Source organism: Corylus avellana, chromosome ca7 (genome assembly GCF_901000735.1).
Source record: "Corylus avellana chromosome ca7, CavTom2PMs-1.0".
Taxonomy (NCBI): domain Eukaryota; kingdom Viridiplantae; phylum Streptophyta; class Magnoliopsida; order Fagales; family Betulaceae; genus Corylus; species Corylus avellana.
This window is the reverse complement of record NC_081547.1, coordinates 29,131,348-29,151,425: the sequence shown is the minus strand read 5'-3', so window position 1 is coordinate 29,151,425 and position 20,078 is coordinate 29,131,348. Positions and strand designations below refer to the sequence as shown.

The window sequence follows — 20,078 nt, the reverse complement described above, 5'->3', positions numbered from 1 at the left end:
AGATAGAAGGAAGAAAGGAAAGTAAATCAAGTTGTACACGGCGCCGAAACGGGGACCAATACTTCTCAAGCTTCATCCTCCATGAGTTATAAATGGGGGAAATTAATTGATAAAGTTGTGCCCCAATATCTCTATCTTTCTTTGTATTGTATGTCGGCCCGTCAACCTCAGCAAATAAACACAAACACACACAGACATAACATAATGTCATAAACCTTCAGTTTCTGGCTCGGTCGCATGCACAGACAAATTGGATGACCTTCCACACAAATTCACGCCCTTTAAAAACCTCCATATATTTCACGTTTCTCTTTCACGTCCATTTCACTTCCCACTACTCATCCTCCTTTTTAACTACCACTCCCATACTATCTTCCCCATCCCCATCTCTCTCTCTCTCTCTCTCTCTCTCTCTCCTCTCTCTCTCTCTTTCTCCCTCACAAGAAATATCGATCATGAGTTGCATAACAGATTGGCCGGAGCCAATAGTTCGGGTCCAATCTTTGTCGGAGAGCTCGGTACCCGAGATTCCTGACCGATACGTCAAGCCGCCACCTGAAAGGCCGTCCTTTAATTCGGATGTTGATGACGCTGGCGGCGATGTTGTTGTTAATAATAATAATAATAATAATGATAATAATAATATCCCAATCATCGATCTTCAAGGCTTACATGGCGACGACGAGGCTCTCCGGGCCACCATACTCACTCAAATATCTGAGGCTTGTACAGAGTGGGGCTTCTTCCAAATTCTCAACCATGGAATTAGTCCCCAACTGCTCGACCGTGCCCAGGAGATTTGGCGCCAATTCTTCCACTTGCCAATGGAGATCAAGCAATCTTATGCCAACTCACCAAAAACTTACGAAGGCTATGGCAGCCGCCTTGGCGTTCAAAAGGGTGCCATTCTTGATTGGAGCGACTATTATTACCTTCATCACCTTCCATTATCGTTAAAGGATTACAACAAATGGCCGAGCCTCCCGGCTAATTGTAGGTAATTTAAAATGTTATTTAGTAGACTATTATATATATATATATATATATATATAATGCATGTAATTGGAGTTGGAAGATTAATGGGTAAATTCAGGTTTTTAAATTATCATGTTTAATTTAGGGAAGGATAGACGAGTATGGGAAAGAAGTGGTGAAGTTGTGTGGGATAATAGCTTGTCGATAAACCTGGGATTAGCAGAGGATGCGCTTCCAAAATGCATTTGGCGGGGACAATATTGGGGCGTGCCTGAGGGTGATTTTTATCCCGGGTGTCCACGCCTGACCTGATTACTCTGGGTTGTCGTCGCACTTCGATCCTGGCGGCATGACACCGTTACTTCCCTGGATGCCCAAGTCCCCGACTTGGCACGGAGACAACAAGTGGATCACCGTCAAGCTGGCCCACCACGCTTTTATCGTCACTATTGGCGATCAAATTCAGGTGCATGTTTCTTCTTTTTTCTTGACTTTGAATCTGAGATTACCCATGTGTTTTGGCTAGAATTCATCAACAATATTATGCCACTAGCTCCTATTAACCAGTCATCAATTAAACTGTGGCCACTTCTGTATGTTTTCATCCCTTTTTTTTTTTTTTTGACTTTTTTTTGTTGGGGGGGGTGGTGAAGTAGGGGAGGGGAGAGTTTCAAACCTTCATATGATGGAAGAAGCCTCACGCGGCACGCCCCATGATGAAAATATCAATGCATTAATACTTAATCAATTATTAATTATTTATTATGCATTATTTAGGAACTTCCTTTGCCCAATATATTTTTACTTTTGAGAGACAAAAGAGCTTTTGATTACGTTTATTGCTTAAGCAATGCCATGTTATTAATTAACATGCCAAGACAATTGAAATTGGTGGTGGACAGTGGACATGCACCTTGACCCCAGTGGATATTCCCTCACAATTCACAAAGTACTATTTTTTTTTGCACCCTTTCTTGGTAGTAATCCCTTTGCCAATATATAGTGTTTATATATAGTTCGGAGTAAGATAACTTTTATCGTAAGTAACAATTCAAATAATATTTATCATCTCAACCACTAAAATATAGACGATTAGATAAGTTTGCAAGGAATTGTAAAAGAAGTCATAGTTCATTTTTCCCAATAATTTTATTCCCGGCCACTAGAGGATAATAGTAAAACTAGTACCAAGTCTTTGTTAATTCCATTTATTAATTATTTGCTGACGTCTTCTTAATTTTGACTACATAAGAGTCATGTTCTGTTTTACTTAATTGTATGTTTTAATGTTTGATTAGGTTCTAAGCAATGCAATATACAAAAGCGTGGAGCATAGAGTGATAGTAAATTCAGCGAAAGAGCGGGTTTCTCTGGCCTTCTTCTACAATCCAAAGAGCGACATACTGATAGAACCTTTGAAGGAGCTCGTGGCACCAGACAAGCCTGCTCTGTATCAACCGATGACGTTTGATGAATATAGGCTTTTCATAAGAACGAGAGGTCCCCGCGGCAAATCACAAGTGGAATCACTTAGATCTCCATAACAACGCTGTTTAATTCACTGTAAATGAGTACATTTACATGTACATCAATCAACCCCTTCTTTGATCATTGGGTCAACTGTACATCTTGTAATCATGAATGCATTCATTCAAACAACAAATTTGAAATAGGAAATACAAAAAATTAGAGATTTGGTCGATCCATTTTCATCTAATTGGTTTGTATTCAGCTTGAGTTCATGAGTTTCAATTGGAATCATACCTTTAAAATTGAAACATGTGTTTCATAATAAGACGCAAAAGATACGTGTTTCAATCCTAATAGATTCATTTCTTGTCCAACTGGTTTATCAAGAAGGTTTCACAATTAAAATTACTTTTTATGACACTTTTTTTCCACTAGACAATATTGGTATTATGGCAGCAGGTGGCTAATAAAATATTTCCTTAACCACTTATTCTTAACATGAAGATTAAACTATTGATCTTGTAGTACACACATCACTAACTACCAACTACCGGTGTAGTACAAGTTTGTTTAATGAGAAATGTTGTATATACTTTTATTCTCACACTTATAAATATATATTCCATAACGTGACATCGAAAATCACCATTAAACTTTTGATGAATTACTATTGAGTTTTAGACCTGATAATGATTTTTACTACTATGTCAGAGACTGTGCACTTGAGAGTATTGTAAGAATGAAAGCACGTGTATAATTTCTTTTTGTTTTATTATCATTTTCTAAAGCCGCTTTTTATCTTACAAGTTGGGGAGGTACACGTGCTTGATTTTCTGTGTACGACAACAACAAAAGTGTTACTATATGTTCGATAATAATAGAGTAACATTAAAAACTCAGTACTTTATCTAATTAAAAAAAATATTTATGAAAATTAACATCTGAATCCTTACGCAATCGCATATTTAAATTATTACCCAATAGAATTGTTAGTATAACATTACGAAAGTGAATAAATATGATACATACAGGCAAAGTCGTATATAGCCTGCTATATATAGGCTGTCGGGTCTTCTTTGTTCTCTCCATTTCTCCCTCGTACTCTTTGTAAAAGACAAAAATGAAAAAACGCATAGAGGCTGCAGCGTTAAGATGAAAAGACGAAAAACCCAAGGCTTCACCCTTTACAATTCAACAATGTGGAAGGCAAGAAAGGGTAAAACCTTTATTATATGCAATTATGCATCTATCACTGAAAAAGACAAAAACACGTAAAAAAGTCTTCAATCCTTTGCATTCTAGAAAGGGTAACACGGTAATTACATTGAAGGCCGATTTTAGATAATTCAGAGTATGACATTTATGTACGTATATAAAAATTAATGAGTCATCCACCATGAATTATCCTATTAATCTAGTGATCAACTGAGTAAAGATTGACTGAAAAAAATTACAGTATTAAAAAAAATAATAATAATTAATATCATCATTGGTGCACAACAAAAGGCATTTCTATGTGATCTTCAAACTTATCATATAGACATATATTTATTATGCTCAAGTGTGATCTTGGAATACCTTTTTTCACTGACTTATTCATCTCTATTAGTCTATGAGAGCTTTAATTAACTAACACTAAATGTGATGATATTATAAAATAATCACATATATATCTTTCTTGTGTTAATTTTTCTCTGTTCTTGCTCAATTGTTTAATGCATCAATCATGTTAAAAGTCATGAATAGTGCACTCTAGGATCCTCTAAAAATAATATTTTTATTACCAAATTTAATCACATGTTTGTGACTGTATAGCCCTTTTTCTTTATTATTATTTTTTAAGATATTAAATTGAAATAGCTCATAATCTTTGTTTTGTAATGGAGAGGTCTTCACCTAATTTATTATTATATACTAATTAGTGGAAAATATATTGTGGTTTACATCATTGGTAGTTTAGTTGGTTTGAATTTTTGAAACCTTTGAATGGTTGTTTACTATCGATCTCACAGTATTCAATTCACATGTATGAGCCAATCCTTGATGCTCCTCAACAGTTGATGTGTCTAAAAGATTTGTCTCCATAATCCAAAGAGGAATGTAATCCTCTCAACTATGATTTGGTGTTGCCTCTTTAGTTTGTCTGTCCCACTTGAAAGGTTAAGGTCCTGTTTTCAATACTTTTGAGCAACTAAATACATGAAAGTGATTCCACCCGTGAATGTCGGGACGGAGTTTTTCGAAGGATTTTTTTTTAAAAAAAAAATTCAATCAATAAAATTGTCATGTATTTTTTGAGTATAGAAAAAACTCTACTAACCCAATTTAGAGGAAACTATGTCCATAAGTAACAAAGTCAGCTATTTCCTTTTTCTTTTGAAAGACTCATATTTTTTGAAAAAAATTATATATTTCCATTGTTATTATTATCTACGTAAAACACGGGGGACATGAATAAAAATAGGAATTTGTGAGAGGCCAGGATTCTTCTACCTCTACAGAGGGCTCCACGAGCAGACTTCTTGCTCAGCCAAGAAAGGGAGAGAAGCTTGAGGAGTAACTAGGACTGTTTGGATAACTGATATTTGAAAATAATTCTCATGCAGCATTTGAGAAGCAAAAATCCTTTCCAATAATTTCGCCAAACCACCCCAATTCTTTCTCTATGATTGCTTGCTGCCATCTGTCGAGACTTCAATGGAAAATTATTCTATCATCCAAGTCACCATTTTTTTTTTTCTTGATCTGTCAGCAAAATTCTTCTAAGTATCAAACTCTCATGCGACAAATTTTCCCATTTCTTCTCATGTTATATCGTTTTTAATTATCTCAAAACCTACAACCTTCCTTTCCCCTGCCTCCTCATTTTTATTTTCAATAAATAAATAAAATAAAATTATGTCGTAGTAATAATCTCTGCAAGAATTTTAAAAGGAAAAATAATAATAATAAAAAAATGGTATGACCTATGGTTCTGGGAAAAATCGGCACGCACATACACGTGTACTGCACCACCCAATAGAAAATGGCATGTGAACACAACAGGAAATACTTGCATCCAAAGTGGTGAAAGATGGGCCCCCAAGTCACATGTTTGCCATCCAATACACTTTTACCATGTCATCTCCGATGATAAGAATAAGATCAACTGTTACTATCTACATAAAACAGAGGAGGCATAAATAGTAACAGATAATAGTGGGAGGAATTCTCTTGCGCGAGTGGCCTTCTTGCTCAGGCAGAATTTTCCTGCTTGAACAGAAGAGCTCCTCTTATCTTATATATCCTTACCCAACTCTTAAGAGGACGAATCCCTAATTGCAGGAATCTCTTTTCTACAGTTACATTCGAAAAATTCCACTGACCAACTTCATCATTTGTGTTTCCCATAAAATGATGTGACCTACTACTATACACATTCATCCAAAGACCACTGACCTACTAAAGAGTACTCTAGATTCGCACGTTGGAGCAAATGCTCAAAAAATTGTAAAGTCACATCCAACTGACATTTGTTTCCTCGTATTATCCAAATCTTCTCAAACTTAAAAAAAGATGGTAAAATTTATCTACTAAAGGGCTCATAGAATTCTATCATCAGATTCATTCTGGAACAATGGGTTTACTACAAGTAAGATGGTTTGAGCATACTTTAAAGCATGAAAAAATGGAAAACCATGACATATAAAAAATATAGGTGTAGTTGATGATTATTAGAATGACTAACAAAGATATAAGACAAATGCTACATGAAAATTCTAATATGATAGTGAAAATTACTATTGAATTTTCACAGCAACATTAAAGAGTTGGAAGCACAATCAATAAATAAACAAAAGAAGGAAGGTAAGAAAGCAGTTGGTTGGAAGGTGTGATCCTTTCATCGTCGGAATAATTACCTCAGAACTGGGGGCCACGCCCTTGCCCTTCATTAAGACTGTAGAGTAGTAGTGTTCATAAGTCACACATCAGCACCAAAAACAGAGGTCAAGGAACATGTTGGTTGAAACAAAGGATCCTCGGCAGAGTGGTGGGAATGAGTGTAGATGTCACCTGATATTCAATGCATAATGCATTCACCGTTTGTCAAATTCATCGTGCATGCTCTGAACCCAAGGCAAAGGAGTGGATCCAGCGCATAAAACACCATCAGCTTAAGAGAAGAAACACATGTTTTCGGTTCCCCTCCTCTTTCAGAATTTTAACCAACTCCTTAAGAGTTATTTTATGCTTTCACCTCTAGAATTCAAACAATTTAGAAAATAACAATAAGTGCATTCACATTGAACTAGGCAAAATTTCTCTAAATTTTAACCAAAACAATAAGCCTCTTTCTATATTTAACTACCAACTTTTTCAAAACCCCATACATTTCAGTCTCTAAAACTCTCTACTTTATTAAAATAATCTTTTTAATAATATTATATTCATTTTTTATACTATCTCAATTTTATCTCTCCTCCAAATCTCTCTCGCGTCTCTCCAAATTTCCCATTTTTTAACATAACCTCGTAAATGAAATTAAAACAGAACAGAGAAGAAACATTGTTTAATCACGTGGCACAAAATGATGTACCCCTTGGATCAATCTGAGACTTCAAAAACTAGCAGCTTATATACACAAATGCAGAACAGAAAAAAGCCAGTATTGGTACTACATTAGAATTAACTCTACCAGGATGACAGAGTTTCAACTCATCACCAATTGTGGTATGCCACTGGATATCATCCAGATGCTGTGAAAACATGACTAAACTATTACAATAAGACATATTATAGATTAATTGCAAACATTTAGCACTGAGCATTTGTGATTAAACTATCATAAAGCAGTTTTCTATATTACACATACATAAGAAGGAATTTGCGTCGAAAAAAGTGAATACGAGCTTCAACCAATGCTAAAGAGTACCTCTTAATGATAAATATTTGATGCTCAAAGCCTACTGCATATACCATCACTTCATTACAACAAAATCAGTGACCAAAACAATGAGGCTAACCTCTCCAAAAGCTTTACATTGGATACTACTGCTTGCCCCTCTTGGTGCTGCAAGAAGGGCATTTGTACTGCTTGATACTTTCTGCCCTGGCAGGAGTTATCTTCACACACTTCCCATGAAACCACCTCTCGCATATGTCACAACCAATCCAAAACTCATCAGCATTGTAATTTCCCCCACAGCTCCCACAAAGGGTTTCACTGTGCTCATCTTCATCCTCTCCAAAACTTTCGTCAAGTAACTTAGCATTGCTTCTCATCTGCCCATCAATTGATCTCTACAAAGCAAAGATGGGTTTCAAACCTAAAAATTGGTAAGGAACAGATTGAAAAGGAAAGAATAGAAAGTTTAAAGGTTTTTATTACTTTCATCCCTCTGGGAGAAAAAAGAAGAAACAATTTCACCTTTGTGCTATTCTTGGCTTTGCTTCCACTATCCATACCGGGCTTGTCTTTTGTAGGCTTCCTTCCAGTTACGACTTCAAAGACAGTGGGCAGATCATTTATCATGCTAAATAGACGCTTCCTGTTGAGTGAAGGCGTATAAAGTCTCAATTAAAGTCCCTAGGACATAACATCACTTGAAACAAGATGCGTGACATACTAGACGAAAAGGGCACAACGTGGAAAGGCACTATGTATCAGAACCAGTGATACATTAGACAAAAAGAGCACAAGGCGGAAAGGCACTATGCATGAGAACCGATGACCATTAGCAGCAATGCCAAGGGTTTGCCACCATCTTAGCTAAATGATTTGAAAAGATATAAGGAAATTAAAGGGACAAGAAGTAGAGCAGAACAAAGAAAATTGGACAGACAAGCAAATTATTCCAAAATGTGAGACAGCATGCTGTTGCATATAATGATCCTAGATATAAGTTATATCATGTGATCTCAACTATCCAGATAATATGATCATTTGGTTGTCCCTAAGGAGTGTGATGGTCTACAACAGGAAGGAAAAAACAAACTGGGTAGAACATTACATTAAAAGACTTTTCACTAGTCTGGAAGCATATGACATGTAGCATCCAACAGAACCTAACTACAACATCATGTGAACTTCTTCTATAAGAAGAGCATGGCTAAAATATGCTTCCAGCAGAATGAACTTTACACCTATGGCTTCTCCAAATGAGTACTTTTTCCCAATCTTTAAAAATACACTTAATACTTTGCACATACATCTCAATGCTATTAGTTTATGAGGATGATATCTTCTTCTTTTTTGCAGTAAAATAAGCATCAAACAGACACATGTAGCCTTATATTATTGACGATGGTTCATTTGATGATGAGTATTATGAACACAATATCCACAAGTAAATTTAAGCAATTTAATTTTTGAAACCAAAATCCAACACACACACCCCAACCCCCACCCACCAAGGCTCATCTTGATCTGCATAAAAGGGGGGAAAACTTCACTTAACCCTCCTGAAGTTGCATCACTTTGTCAATTAACCCTCAAACTACAAAAACTCTCAATTTAGGGTCACATTGCAGAAAATTGAAAGTTCGATACACTAAATTGGAGGTTTTAAACTTTAGAAGGGTATTTGCAAAAGTGATGAAAGTTCAGAGGGGTTTAGTGAAGTTTATCCAAAAAAACACATAATGAAAAGTCCACACTTCCCTCAAACTATCACCCGATTGTCAATGTCCTCCCAATGACAACAACAACAACAATAATAATAATAATAATAATAATAACCCTAGGTTGGCCAAACCACCTCCAACACTTGGTGATGGTGGTCGGACCACCGCCAATCATTTTTTTGGGTGACTTGGCCACTCCCGTCTGATTTGGGGATGGCTCGGCCACCCCATTAGTTTTGGGGGTGACTGATCCATCCTTAAGGGTGGTTTGACGACCAACCCTTCTTCTTTTTTAGTTTTTCCTTTTTTCGATATAAGGGTATTTTTGTCTTATTAAAAAAATTATGATAATTTTTGTATTTTTGCTAGCCTGGGGGACATTGACAGAATCTATAGTTTGAAGGGAACATTGACTATTGGGTGGTCGTTCAAGGAAGGTATGTAAACTTTTTCCAACAAGCAAAGAGGAAAATAACAGGACAAAGTAGCCTGCCAATTATTGGTAACTTGTGTAAGATGCTTAAGAAGACGTAAAAGCTTTTTTCTACATATATTCCAAAAGATTTCAGTTTCCCAACTAATTAAACGGGATAATATAAATAAATACAAAAGTTACAGCAACGGCAATGCTTTTCCAAAAGCTTCTTTTCTTTTCCCTTTTTCGCCTCAGACTTTCTCTTATTTTTCAAAAGGTGAATGAATCGTAGAAGAGGCATACTATTAGTTTTGAGTAGGTAACACTACAATTTAGGCAGAGGAACAAAGAAAACAAACTGTCATACAAGACCCTAAGGGTCAAGAGCTGCTAACTAATCACCCTACTGGGGGCTGAATCCACTTTCAGGGCAAATAACACTTAGAGCAGATTCTCTACAGATCCACAGCAGAATTTCAATGCTCCAGCATATATATATATATATACACGTAATTTTGGATGCTCCAGCATATATTAACCGCTTAATTGGCCAACTCCTTGGGTAATCCATGATCAAGTAAGTAGCAGATTACATTTACGTATATAATAATAGGGTTAGGTAATGTGAATTATTAAAAAAAATAGGGTTAGGTAATGTGGTTCAACAAAAGGGTGACATATTTTAAAGAAAGTTTCAACTCTACTTATCAAAAAAAAAAAGAAAGTTTCAACTCTTGTAACAGCACGAGGATTAAAAACACATACAACTAACACACTTGACATCCCTTACCACTGGGCCACGCAACTTCCAATGATATGTGCATCTTTCTTGGTTTTGTCTACTGTTATTAACACATCTGATTAGCACAACCTTGTATCTTTGCCAGTTGTAAATGTGGGTATTTATGTGTCTATGCATCTTTACTGCTTAGCAGTAAAAAAAGAAAATCCAAATATGAAAAGATGATGTTTGGACATTATGGAGATAGAATTATAGGCAGAGATAATTAACTGCAGCATTGAGGCGCTCTTTCTCTCAAGAAAACTGAAGCTCTTGCATCTCCCTCACTCTGCAAAATGCTTAGCTAGACTCAAATACAAACTGCCCAGCCTTTAAAATTGTTATACAGATTACAAGTTTCACGCTTCAACTAAAGCAAACTTCAAGAAGAATAAACTCTTTATGAAGACAGCAGAATACAAGTTCCTTAAACAGAATAACAATTCCAATAAAGAAAATACAACGCTAATCAACCTATAGAATTTGGAGACAAGATAAAACAGAAAACACGTTCTCCCTAGATACAAATCTAAACCACAACTCCACAAGGCCTTGAAAACTGTCATCACAAGTTTCACGCTTTAACCAGCATTAAAGCAAACTTCAAGAAGTACAAACTCTTTATGTTAACAGTGGATACAAGTTCCTTAAACAGGATAATAATTCCAATAACAAAAATAATATGCTTTTTTTTTTGATAAATAAATTGATGAGCGCAGAGGGGTGTAACCCTAGTACACAGGAGAAAATACAATGCTTATCAACCTAGAGAATTTGGAAACAAGAAAAAACAGAGAAAAAAAATCTCCATAAGGCAGGCATATTCAAAATTCACTAGTTAAGACAAATCTGTGGTGTGCAGGAAAACATAAAAACTCATTGGCCTAAACCTCTGCGAAAACATCGAGGGCTACTAAAGCAGTAATTGTAATATGTAGCTCATCAGCACTAAAAGACCAACAAAACGCAATTCACACAAAGCATATTGACCTAAAACTGAGGTGAGAAAGAACAATGTACCTCTCATTGCGATTAAGCCGAGCACCAAAGTAGAAAGCCACAGAGAGCAACCAACAATCACTGTGCACGGCAACCAACGAAAGCCAGTCTGTGCGCTTCATCCCATCTCTTGCGAAATTGATCCCCAAAGCTGGCTCGGGAAGCTCCGGTGGAACTTCCTCTGCCGGCAGAGTCACCTCCCACGACTCATTGGGATGTCCGTACAAACACAAATTCTCCTTCTCTGAATCTCATAAAACCAAAACGGTTGAGATAAAAAGAAGCCATAGTTTTATAAATAAACCATGAATGCAAAGCGAGTGAAGCAAATAGAACCAAGAAAAAAATAAAACAGTACTAAACAAGCCCTAAAAGCTACCACTAGCGCTCTGTTTGGTTTATGACAGAATGAAGGAAACCAGAGAAAATAAGGATAAGTGTAGAAAGTGCCAAGCTTTTGTAAATTTCCACCTAACTTTAACCCATTTCGACTATTTCCCTCACTAGTAAGTGACATTTTCATCTCTTCTAAAACCAAAACATCACAGTGAAAGGTCCGAAACCCAAAAAAAAAAAAAAAAAAAAAGGTCAAAATATTCCTCATTTGTCATATTCCACACTTTCTCGGCACCCAAACAGAAGCTGAAAAAAAGTTCAAAAAAAAAAAGCGAAAACGAACTAACCTGGATCGCAAAGCGAATAGAATTCGTCCACATCTGGAAAAAGCACACAAACAAAAAATAACGCCAATGAAAATCAACAATCATGCATATAAGTATACACACATTATGAATGTAAAAAAAAAAAAAAAATTAGGGTTTTGAGGAGAAAGAGAGAGAGAGAGAGGCAGTGGTGGGGACCGTAGGTGAGGGCGCGAATGAGGGCGGAGCGGCGAGCGGTGTAGTCCTTGAAGATCTCTTCGACAGAGCGAGGGCTAGCGGAGATGGAAGCCATTTTCACCGCGAAGTAATTACTGAATGGTCGACCAGGATTTTGGGTTAGGGATTTGCATTTTTCACCACCAGCATCGACGGTGTACGGTCGCTGTGTGAGTGGCGTTTTCTGATTTGTCAGCAAAAAGGCGTGCGAACTCAATGGCTAAATGGCTATTAGAGTAATTTCGGTCTTATACGACATGCCGCTTTGCATGCATGAGCAATATAAAACGACGCCTTTTAGAAGTAAATTAGAGGCCGACGTTTATATCATGCACCCACCAGAAACGGAAAAGAATTCGAGAGAAAAAAAAAATATCGAAAATTGGACAAGGCAGGAAATTCGGTTTTTGTCTTTGTTTGCTTTGAAATATCTCTCGGAATTGAAAATAAATAATTAGTGTGGGCTAATTTCATTAGCCATCATAAGGGCACTAATCAAACAACCTTGGCCGGTCATGTGACGTGGCAATCTCTTCCAAATAAAAATAAAAACTAAAACAAATCACTTACTCCTAAAACAAACTGTTCTTAAGAGATAGCTCAATCGGCTAGGACCACACTTAATGAAGCGGAGGTCACTAGTTCGAATTTTCATCTCCCCCCTCTTGTGCGGACATGTAAAAAAAAAAAAAAAAAATCAATCTAACTAACATGTGCACTCGATTGTAAGTAAACACAATAATTTTCAATATCCGACCAACTAGAATAGTTAGCCATGGAACATGGAAATGAGAGGCTATTGGAGTACCCACTTATCCAAGTTAATTTAATTATTTAATTAATACTTTAATAGAAACTATGCTATTTTATATTTACATTTACATTTGAAAAATGAGGTTGAAACTTGTTCACTAAATGATATATTTAAATAACGATGATAATTAATTCACAAACCTTTGTAGAACTTTTATAAACACAAATTCTAGGAACAAAATTTAGGATAGAGAAACCAAGACAACTGATTTAGTACATAGAATATAACCCCACAAGCACTAGCCACAGATTACATATCATACACAAAGCACGGCCTGGAAACGACCCAACAAAATATGGGACTAAGAGGCTAAAACAAGGGTAACTAGATGCTAAATGCTAACATTATACATCTAATTACAATACTAAGCTTTCTAACATATCAATTAAGAATAATTCTAGGGGGAAGGCAAACTCCAGGGGCTAGTTCCTCAAAAGTAGAAAGTTTCACAATTGAATGAGCAGTGAGGCTGTATCTCTTAGGAACTTCTGCAAATGCCCTGCTGAGGACTCGTTCCACCCAATCCTCAACCACTCTGTTCCTGTCTGATATACATGCAGCTGAAAGTAATTGATCCATGACTTTAGAGTCAATATCTAGTGAACAGTCCGAGCCAACAATCTTGTGGAAGCTCTTCTTGATCTCCTTCAATAGTATGTCGGCAAGTGCATCGAAATCAAATGGCTTGAAAACTACTGTTTTATCCACCTGATCAAAGAAATCTTGCAACCAAGCTTTGGAGTTATTGGAGATGGAATTGTTGTCAGAGTTTCCGTCATCGGTGTCGCGCACCTCAATCTCTTCAGCCGGAAGGTTCAAATCTAGATGCCTAGTTGACGTCATGTGAGCCCGTTTGGCCATGTCTGAGATTTCAGGCTGCCCCGGAGATTCATTGCCACCGATAAGCTTCCTTTTATTAAAAAAGGTTGGACTGGAGATGTCTTTTCTCATTGTGTCAGACACACTTATGTTTTGGCTTTTGGTATTGTCTCCAAAGGCATGTCCAATTCTTATCTGCATTGGCCAGCCTTTTGCTCCTAATATTCTTTCCTCAGAGTAGTTTGAGGACTCCCTCCCAAAAGTGCGAAGATTTTTTCCCTTTGAGAATGTTGAAGTTGTCACAAACATTGCATTATTGATGCTGATTTCTCTTCCATGTGAGTCTGAAAGTTTACCAGTCCGAATAGCCTGAGACAAAAGATTCTGAGCTGGCACATCAGCTTTATCTACATTTTCAAGGAAGACAACAGACCAGGGTTTCTTGCTCAACTCCCCCGCAAGATAATCAACAAGAGTCTTCCCCCTGAACTTTACATCATAGCCATTCATTTCTTGGCAATCAAAGATCGAGTTTGAATAGATCATCTCATCTTGGGAACTCAAATCCATACAAATGAAATGTTCCCGGCTTCCATGTAATATCTCAGCAAGGGCAAGAGCAATTTTCTTCTTACCAAACCTATCAGGTCCGATGAAGTTGAACCATATATCCGCTCTCAGACTTGCTCCATGGCGCTTTTCACTTCTTGTTCGGCAGCAGGCTATTGTTTGGCTAATAACACAAATGGCTTCATCTTGCCAGCCGACCCTCTGAGTCAGTGCTCTAAATAGTGTCTTGAACTCTCTTGGGCCAAACTGCCCACCGTAGTCAGGACTTGAGCAGGATGAAGATTGAGTCAGACGATTAGAGATATTCCCATTGACCAAATCAACGTCTGCAGAAAGGCAACCTGAGAATTCATGTGAAAGCTCTACTAGATTTTTATTTATAGATTTCTTTGGCTTATCACTAGTGGGAGAAGAGCATATTCCCAGTCCTAAATCTGTCGTCACAGAAGTTGCAGATGTGGGAGAGGTTCCACTACCATCACCCACACTGGAATTGGATAAACTGCGTGGAGAATTGAGGCCACCTGACTCAAGATCTTCCCCTTTTGAAGGTTTTTCCCATTGTTTGGATAGCAAACTCTCATTCTTAGCCTTGCTAACCACAGTAAAAGGACCCCCTGATTGTAATGTAGCAATCTTTTGCACATCCATGGACGTGGATGAATCCACATTCACACAGTTGGTTTCACTTGAAGATGCATCTGTGTTGTGGCTGCTGTGATTATCAGTGTTTTCCTTCTTGTCTTCAACAATTTGAAAGCCCAAAAGAGTTGGAAATGTGTTTGCTTCAGGGAATTGTTGAGTTTGATGAAGACGATGGCATATATTGTCCCATTTCTTTTGTACTCCGGTAACTTTGGCACCCAATACCACTCCATCATCTTTGGTCTGCACTGAAGAGATAATAAACTGGTTTTTAAACAAATTCTGTAGAAGATTCTTAAACTTCTAGTGAAAGCTTTCATTGTTCACACAAATAAAATAGCATCACCTGGTTCTGGAACCAAACCATGATAGATAGTGGACCTTAACCACTAAAAGTCTAAACCCATCAAGTATGTCATTTTGGACATAAATATCACCCCTTATTTAAGACATAAAGGTCACCTATTTACATACTTATCTACCACCCTCCCTCTCCCCTCTCCCCTCATTGAATAGACAAGAAAAAAAAACAAAAAAAAAAGACCTTTTCTATCAACCAGCTGAAGCTCTTTCAGCTCTTTCAAGAAATCATATCTTTCTTTGCACTAATGGACCCATTATAAAGGATTAAAGGCTCACACTGCAAGAAGATGGCAACCTATATCGGTGAACAATGAAATTTCCCTATTGCAGGGGTCATGCATATTGCACATATTAGCAATTAAACCCTTGGTTCCAATGCCCTACTCATAAGAGAGAAGAAAAAAAAAGCCTTGTTTCACACGCCAGTGGACACTAGTTGACAAACAGGAGCATAGATTCAAGTCATTGTAAGGTGAAGTCAGACTGCATTTGAAGAATTATATGAAAGGGATACACACCTTCATATCCAGTCCCTTGTTAGTGCCAAGTTCAGTCATCTGCAACCAAGAAGGCAAGCTAGATTTGGATTGATCTGCAATTGAAGCAGTAAAGCCTTCCTTTGAAACATCAATTACTTCTTGTTCACACTTTTCATTGCACTGATGACAACGGGGAATGCAGCGATATGAGCTACTGAATGGGACCTTTAAGTCAGAAGGTGTTGAAAAGAATCCACCAAATGGAACAAATGAGTCCATCAAGCTGAAAACATATCATGACAACATAACTGTTAAATCTAATGGGCCATATGTATCCAAGTCAAATTTTAAAGATAGTACAGATAGGTAGTCCAAACATATTCATATTGCTCAAAATCACAACTAAACCTAGTCCTAACAAGTTGCTAAGGCTCTTGCCAGTTGCAACCCTGGCCAACTTTTATTGATTGAGCATACATGGTGGAGTATGAGCAAGTAAGCAAACAGTAAAAGGTGCTGCATTAACAGATATTTTGCAGTCTTAGATTGCAAACGTCATGCCAGGATTGGGTAAAGTTGGAGATATCAGGTGGTCATACATCTGCAGCCAAGACAAGGACTAGCTATGGGTTACAGAAGAACCTGAAAAACTCCATTTCAAGAAGTATGTAAAGTGTACAATATAAGAGTATAACATTAACAAAAAAGCTGCCAAGACACCACCAGCGGAAAAAACAGAGCGAGAGAGAGCCAAGGGAATTGATGAAAGAATTGGAGAGAAGTTAGTCTATGATTATGGCATCAATCTAATTCTATTTCGAATCATTTGAGAGGCACTGCCAATTGATACCCTAACGTCCAACTACTGCAGTTGAATCCTGGACCACTTCATATAACATGCCATACTGAATAAGAACGTTAACTGGAGAAAGAAATTAAACACAAAACTCATCTTAGCTCCTAATTTCCCTAAAATCCTATAATTCACCATTGTAAATGTTAATACCCTAACCAGTGCATCCCTGGCAAGTTACATGGCCAGGTAATCAACTCTAAATGATGTAGAAAAACATGATTCTATATATTAAATAAATTATAGATAAGATAAAATAATATTTAATACTAAACTGAAATAAATATTCATGTGTAGTTTAACACGGGAAAAAGAAATTCCTCAAATTTTGTACTCATACATGATAAGATAATTCTCACTCTAAAATTACTACATATAAAACAATATCCACCAATTCGACTACGTGGGGTATAACCTCACTCCTCCAAAGATTGTGATTTGAAAAAAGAAAAAAGAAAGAAACGTTGGAAACTACAAGCCACAGCAAGACAAGATAAAAATTTAAATTTCAAAAGTAAACAAATGTTATATATTCAGAAATTTGATTAAAATAGTATCCCCAGTTCTTCAGAAGTACAATATGCTAATAACATAATATATGACTCTAAATTTAATATTGCAATAAGAGCAAGGCAATGCAATATTAAATTTCAGAAGCAAACAAAGATCCTACATGCAAACTCATATAACGACTTCAAAAAATAGAGAGCCCTTGAATATAATAATACAAAGCAAAACCCAAGAAGTACAGTATAAACAATAAATCCAGACAACTTTACCTGGACCTGGGGTATGATTCAGCCATGGAAGGCGGCCTGAGAGAAGTGATGGGTAGAAGCTGCAAGTCCCAGTCCTTCTCAATGGATGGAAATTTATTCACAAACTTCAAATACGACTCGTAGCTCGCGGCTGCACCTATCAACCATACTTTCCCAGCATGAAGCTCCAGCAACTTCGTCAGTTGGTCAACGACATGGCTCACTGCTTCACCTGAGGCCTCGTCACTCACAAAAGCCTTCAAGTCTCCGAAATTCACGACCAACCCAGGTCCCAAACTTTGCTGCAGCATCGAACCCACCTCACCAAACCTCAAACACACAGACCCTTTATCGCTATTCTCCGTGACGAACTCTGAGACGTCGTTTTCAATGCAAATTACGTTCAACCCAGAAAGCTCCACAGGCAAAACGCTATCTTTTCTCTTCTCTGTTGCCTCTGTGAAGCTCTGGAGTGCACTGTAGGCGCATACACCCACAAGCAGAGGATTCCTCCCCTTGTTCCTGTTCATCACCTCCCCAATCCGCCTACAGTTCTCGTCTCCGCCGCAGAACCCGGGAAACCCCGAGAACGGAAAGGCGAAGCTCCGACGAGCTGGAGCCGGACCCCGGTCCGAGTACTCGCTCAGATTGCAGAGAAACAAAGGCGGACCTCTGGAGCGCGAGTACCTGAGGAGCTGAGGGAGAGGGCGAACCATAGCTAGCTTGATTTCGGAGCTCCGAAAACCTGCTTCGCCGAACACCCGGCTCACCACCGGGTCATCGAGAATCGACAAAATCAAATGCTGGAGCTCCACTTTGACGCACGAGATCGATGATTGGTTTGGAATCTGATGGTAGAGATGGAAATTCTCGGGCTGTCTCCTCTGGTTCGCTTGGGAGCGCTTTATCGCGGCCATGAGCGAGTTCGACACGGGCGGGTCGTCGGAGAGTTGGGTGGAGGCGACCCGGTCTAACGAGACGCTCAGGCACAGGTCTAAGGCCTTGAATTGTAGGCGGGGCGAGTAGGCTGAGTTCCTTGCACGCGCGCAGGCCTCGCGTAGGGTGGAAGAGGGAAGTGAGAGGAGCGCTGACACGGCGTGGAGCGACGTCGTTTGCCCGTGTCCCCGTCTGCGCGCGACGCCCACGGCCTCGTCTAGCGCGTGGGCCGCCTCCGGAGTCAAGCATTGCCTGGCCACACTAACCGGCGTCGGCATCGCCGGCGAAAATAAAAATTATTTATTCCTTTTGACGTTCGTTTCCGTTAGTTTATTCAACCAAAACGATAATGTTTTAAAAGTAGTTTAATTCTTTTTTAACAAAAAAATAAAAAAGCTTGAACTTGGGGCATAAATTTATGTTGCTTGTAGGGGCTCCTAATTATTTATCGAGGACGAGGAGGAGGAGGAGGGGGGGGAGGGGGTAATGGTGGTGTGAGGTGGGGCCTACGGAGAAGAGGGTGGGGGTGGGGCCTATCTGGACGAAACAGGCGGTGAGAATAGATTCTGTACATCACATATCTTTTTCTTTTCTGTGTCTTGGACTCGAGTATCATCATCATCATCATCAACGCCTATGCTTTTCTCTGAGACTGAGAGAGAGAGAGAGAGAGAGATGCCGCGTCCACTTACACTTTGTGTGGGGGCAACAATGACAGTCAGCGTCACTCTCTCTCCTTCCATGTAATTTTGATCGTTTTCTCTTGGAGGGTGGTGGGAGAATCAGCTGACATGAGTGAGTTGAGTTGATGATGAGTCACGGCAACCCAACTCAGTACCGTTGCTTTTAAAGCAAGTTGAGCCCTTTGATGTCGAAAGGTTTTAGATATTTATACAATTTTTTTTTAAAAAAATTCTTAATTATTGAAAAATAAATAATAACGCTCTTCAAAATAATTTAACAAAAATATAGTAAGATTTTCTATAACAATTAGAGCATTCTACCGACTAAATTTATTTAATTCTTAAGTATTGGTTTGGAATTCAATGATTTGATATTAACCATATCAACTATTGAGGTGATATACGACAAAATCCTAACCGTTGAATTCCAAACCAATGGTTGAGAATTCCAAGAATCTTGATCATAATTTTCTTTAATATATATGTTATTAGATTATTAGATTAGAGTGGTTTGTTAATTATTCTTTTGTTTGGGTCCAAACTCTAAAGGCAAAGAGACATGGCAGATTCTTATTAGTGAGACATTTGGGTTTCAATGGGAAGAAATGAAAGAAAGAAAAAAAAGTGGAAGAATAAAAGTATATAGGTAATAAAAGCGTGACTTAAAACTGCATGGGAAAGAAGATTTGAAGAAAGAAGCGAACAATACCAAAAAAAAAAAAAAAAAAAAAGGGGAAGCGAAGGCATAAGTTCAAAAGGCAATATAAAAGGAATGGACTTTTTAGCATATGTGCCCAACACGTACAACTTCATATTCCAAGTTCCAACCAAAACCAAGCTTCATCATATTCTATGTTTGTTAACGCGTTTTAAATGGTGTTTTTTGTTTTTTGTTTTTGTTTTTAAATAAAAAAAAGCGTATTTTAATGTGACTTAAATGTAAAAACAGTCTCAACAGTTTTTCAAGTTTTGAGGAGTGTAAATGGTTAGTTTGTGTTACACTCTATGTTTTTTGTTTTCATTATTCTATTTTCAAA

The 20,078-nt window shown here is 37.8% G+C and overlaps 2 protein-coding genes and 1 pseudogene across 2 annotated transcripts; 1 reads left to right on the top strand and 2 right to left on the bottom strand.

Moving 5' to 3' along the window:
* Positions 1–260: 260 nt before the first annotated feature.
* Positions 261–2,727, top strand: LOC132187671 (jasmonate-induced oxygenase 3-like; annotated as a pseudogene).
* Positions 2,728–7,330: 4,603 nt separating this feature from the next.
* On the bottom strand, positions 7,331–12,321 carry LOC132186896 (PHD finger protein ALFIN-LIKE 1). Its single transcript, XM_059601008.1, has 5 exons — positions 12,104–12,321; positions 11,927–11,959; positions 11,265–11,487; positions 7,853–7,973; positions 7,331–7,725 (listed from the first exon to the last, which is right to left on the bottom strand). The coding sequence occupies exons 1-5, from the start codon at positions 12,195–12,197 to the stop codon at positions 7,474–7,476; spliced, it is 723 nt and encodes a 240-aa protein (XP_059456991.1). The 5' UTR covers positions 12,198–12,321; the 3' UTR covers positions 7,331–7,473.
* Positions 12,322–13,044: 723 nt separating this feature from the next.
* On the bottom strand, positions 13,045–18,786 carry LOC132186996 (protein SMAX1-LIKE 7-like). The gene is made up of 3 exons (XM_059601136.1): positions 17,444–18,786; positions 15,851–16,094; positions 13,045–15,212 (listed from the first exon to the last, which is right to left on the bottom strand). The coding sequence occupies exons 1-3, from the start codon at positions 18,634–18,636 to the stop codon at positions 13,317–13,319; spliced, it is 3,333 nt and encodes a 1,110-aa protein (XP_059457119.1). The 5' UTR covers positions 18,637–18,786; the 3' UTR covers positions 13,045–13,316.
* Positions 18,787–20,078: the final 1,292 nt, after the last annotated feature.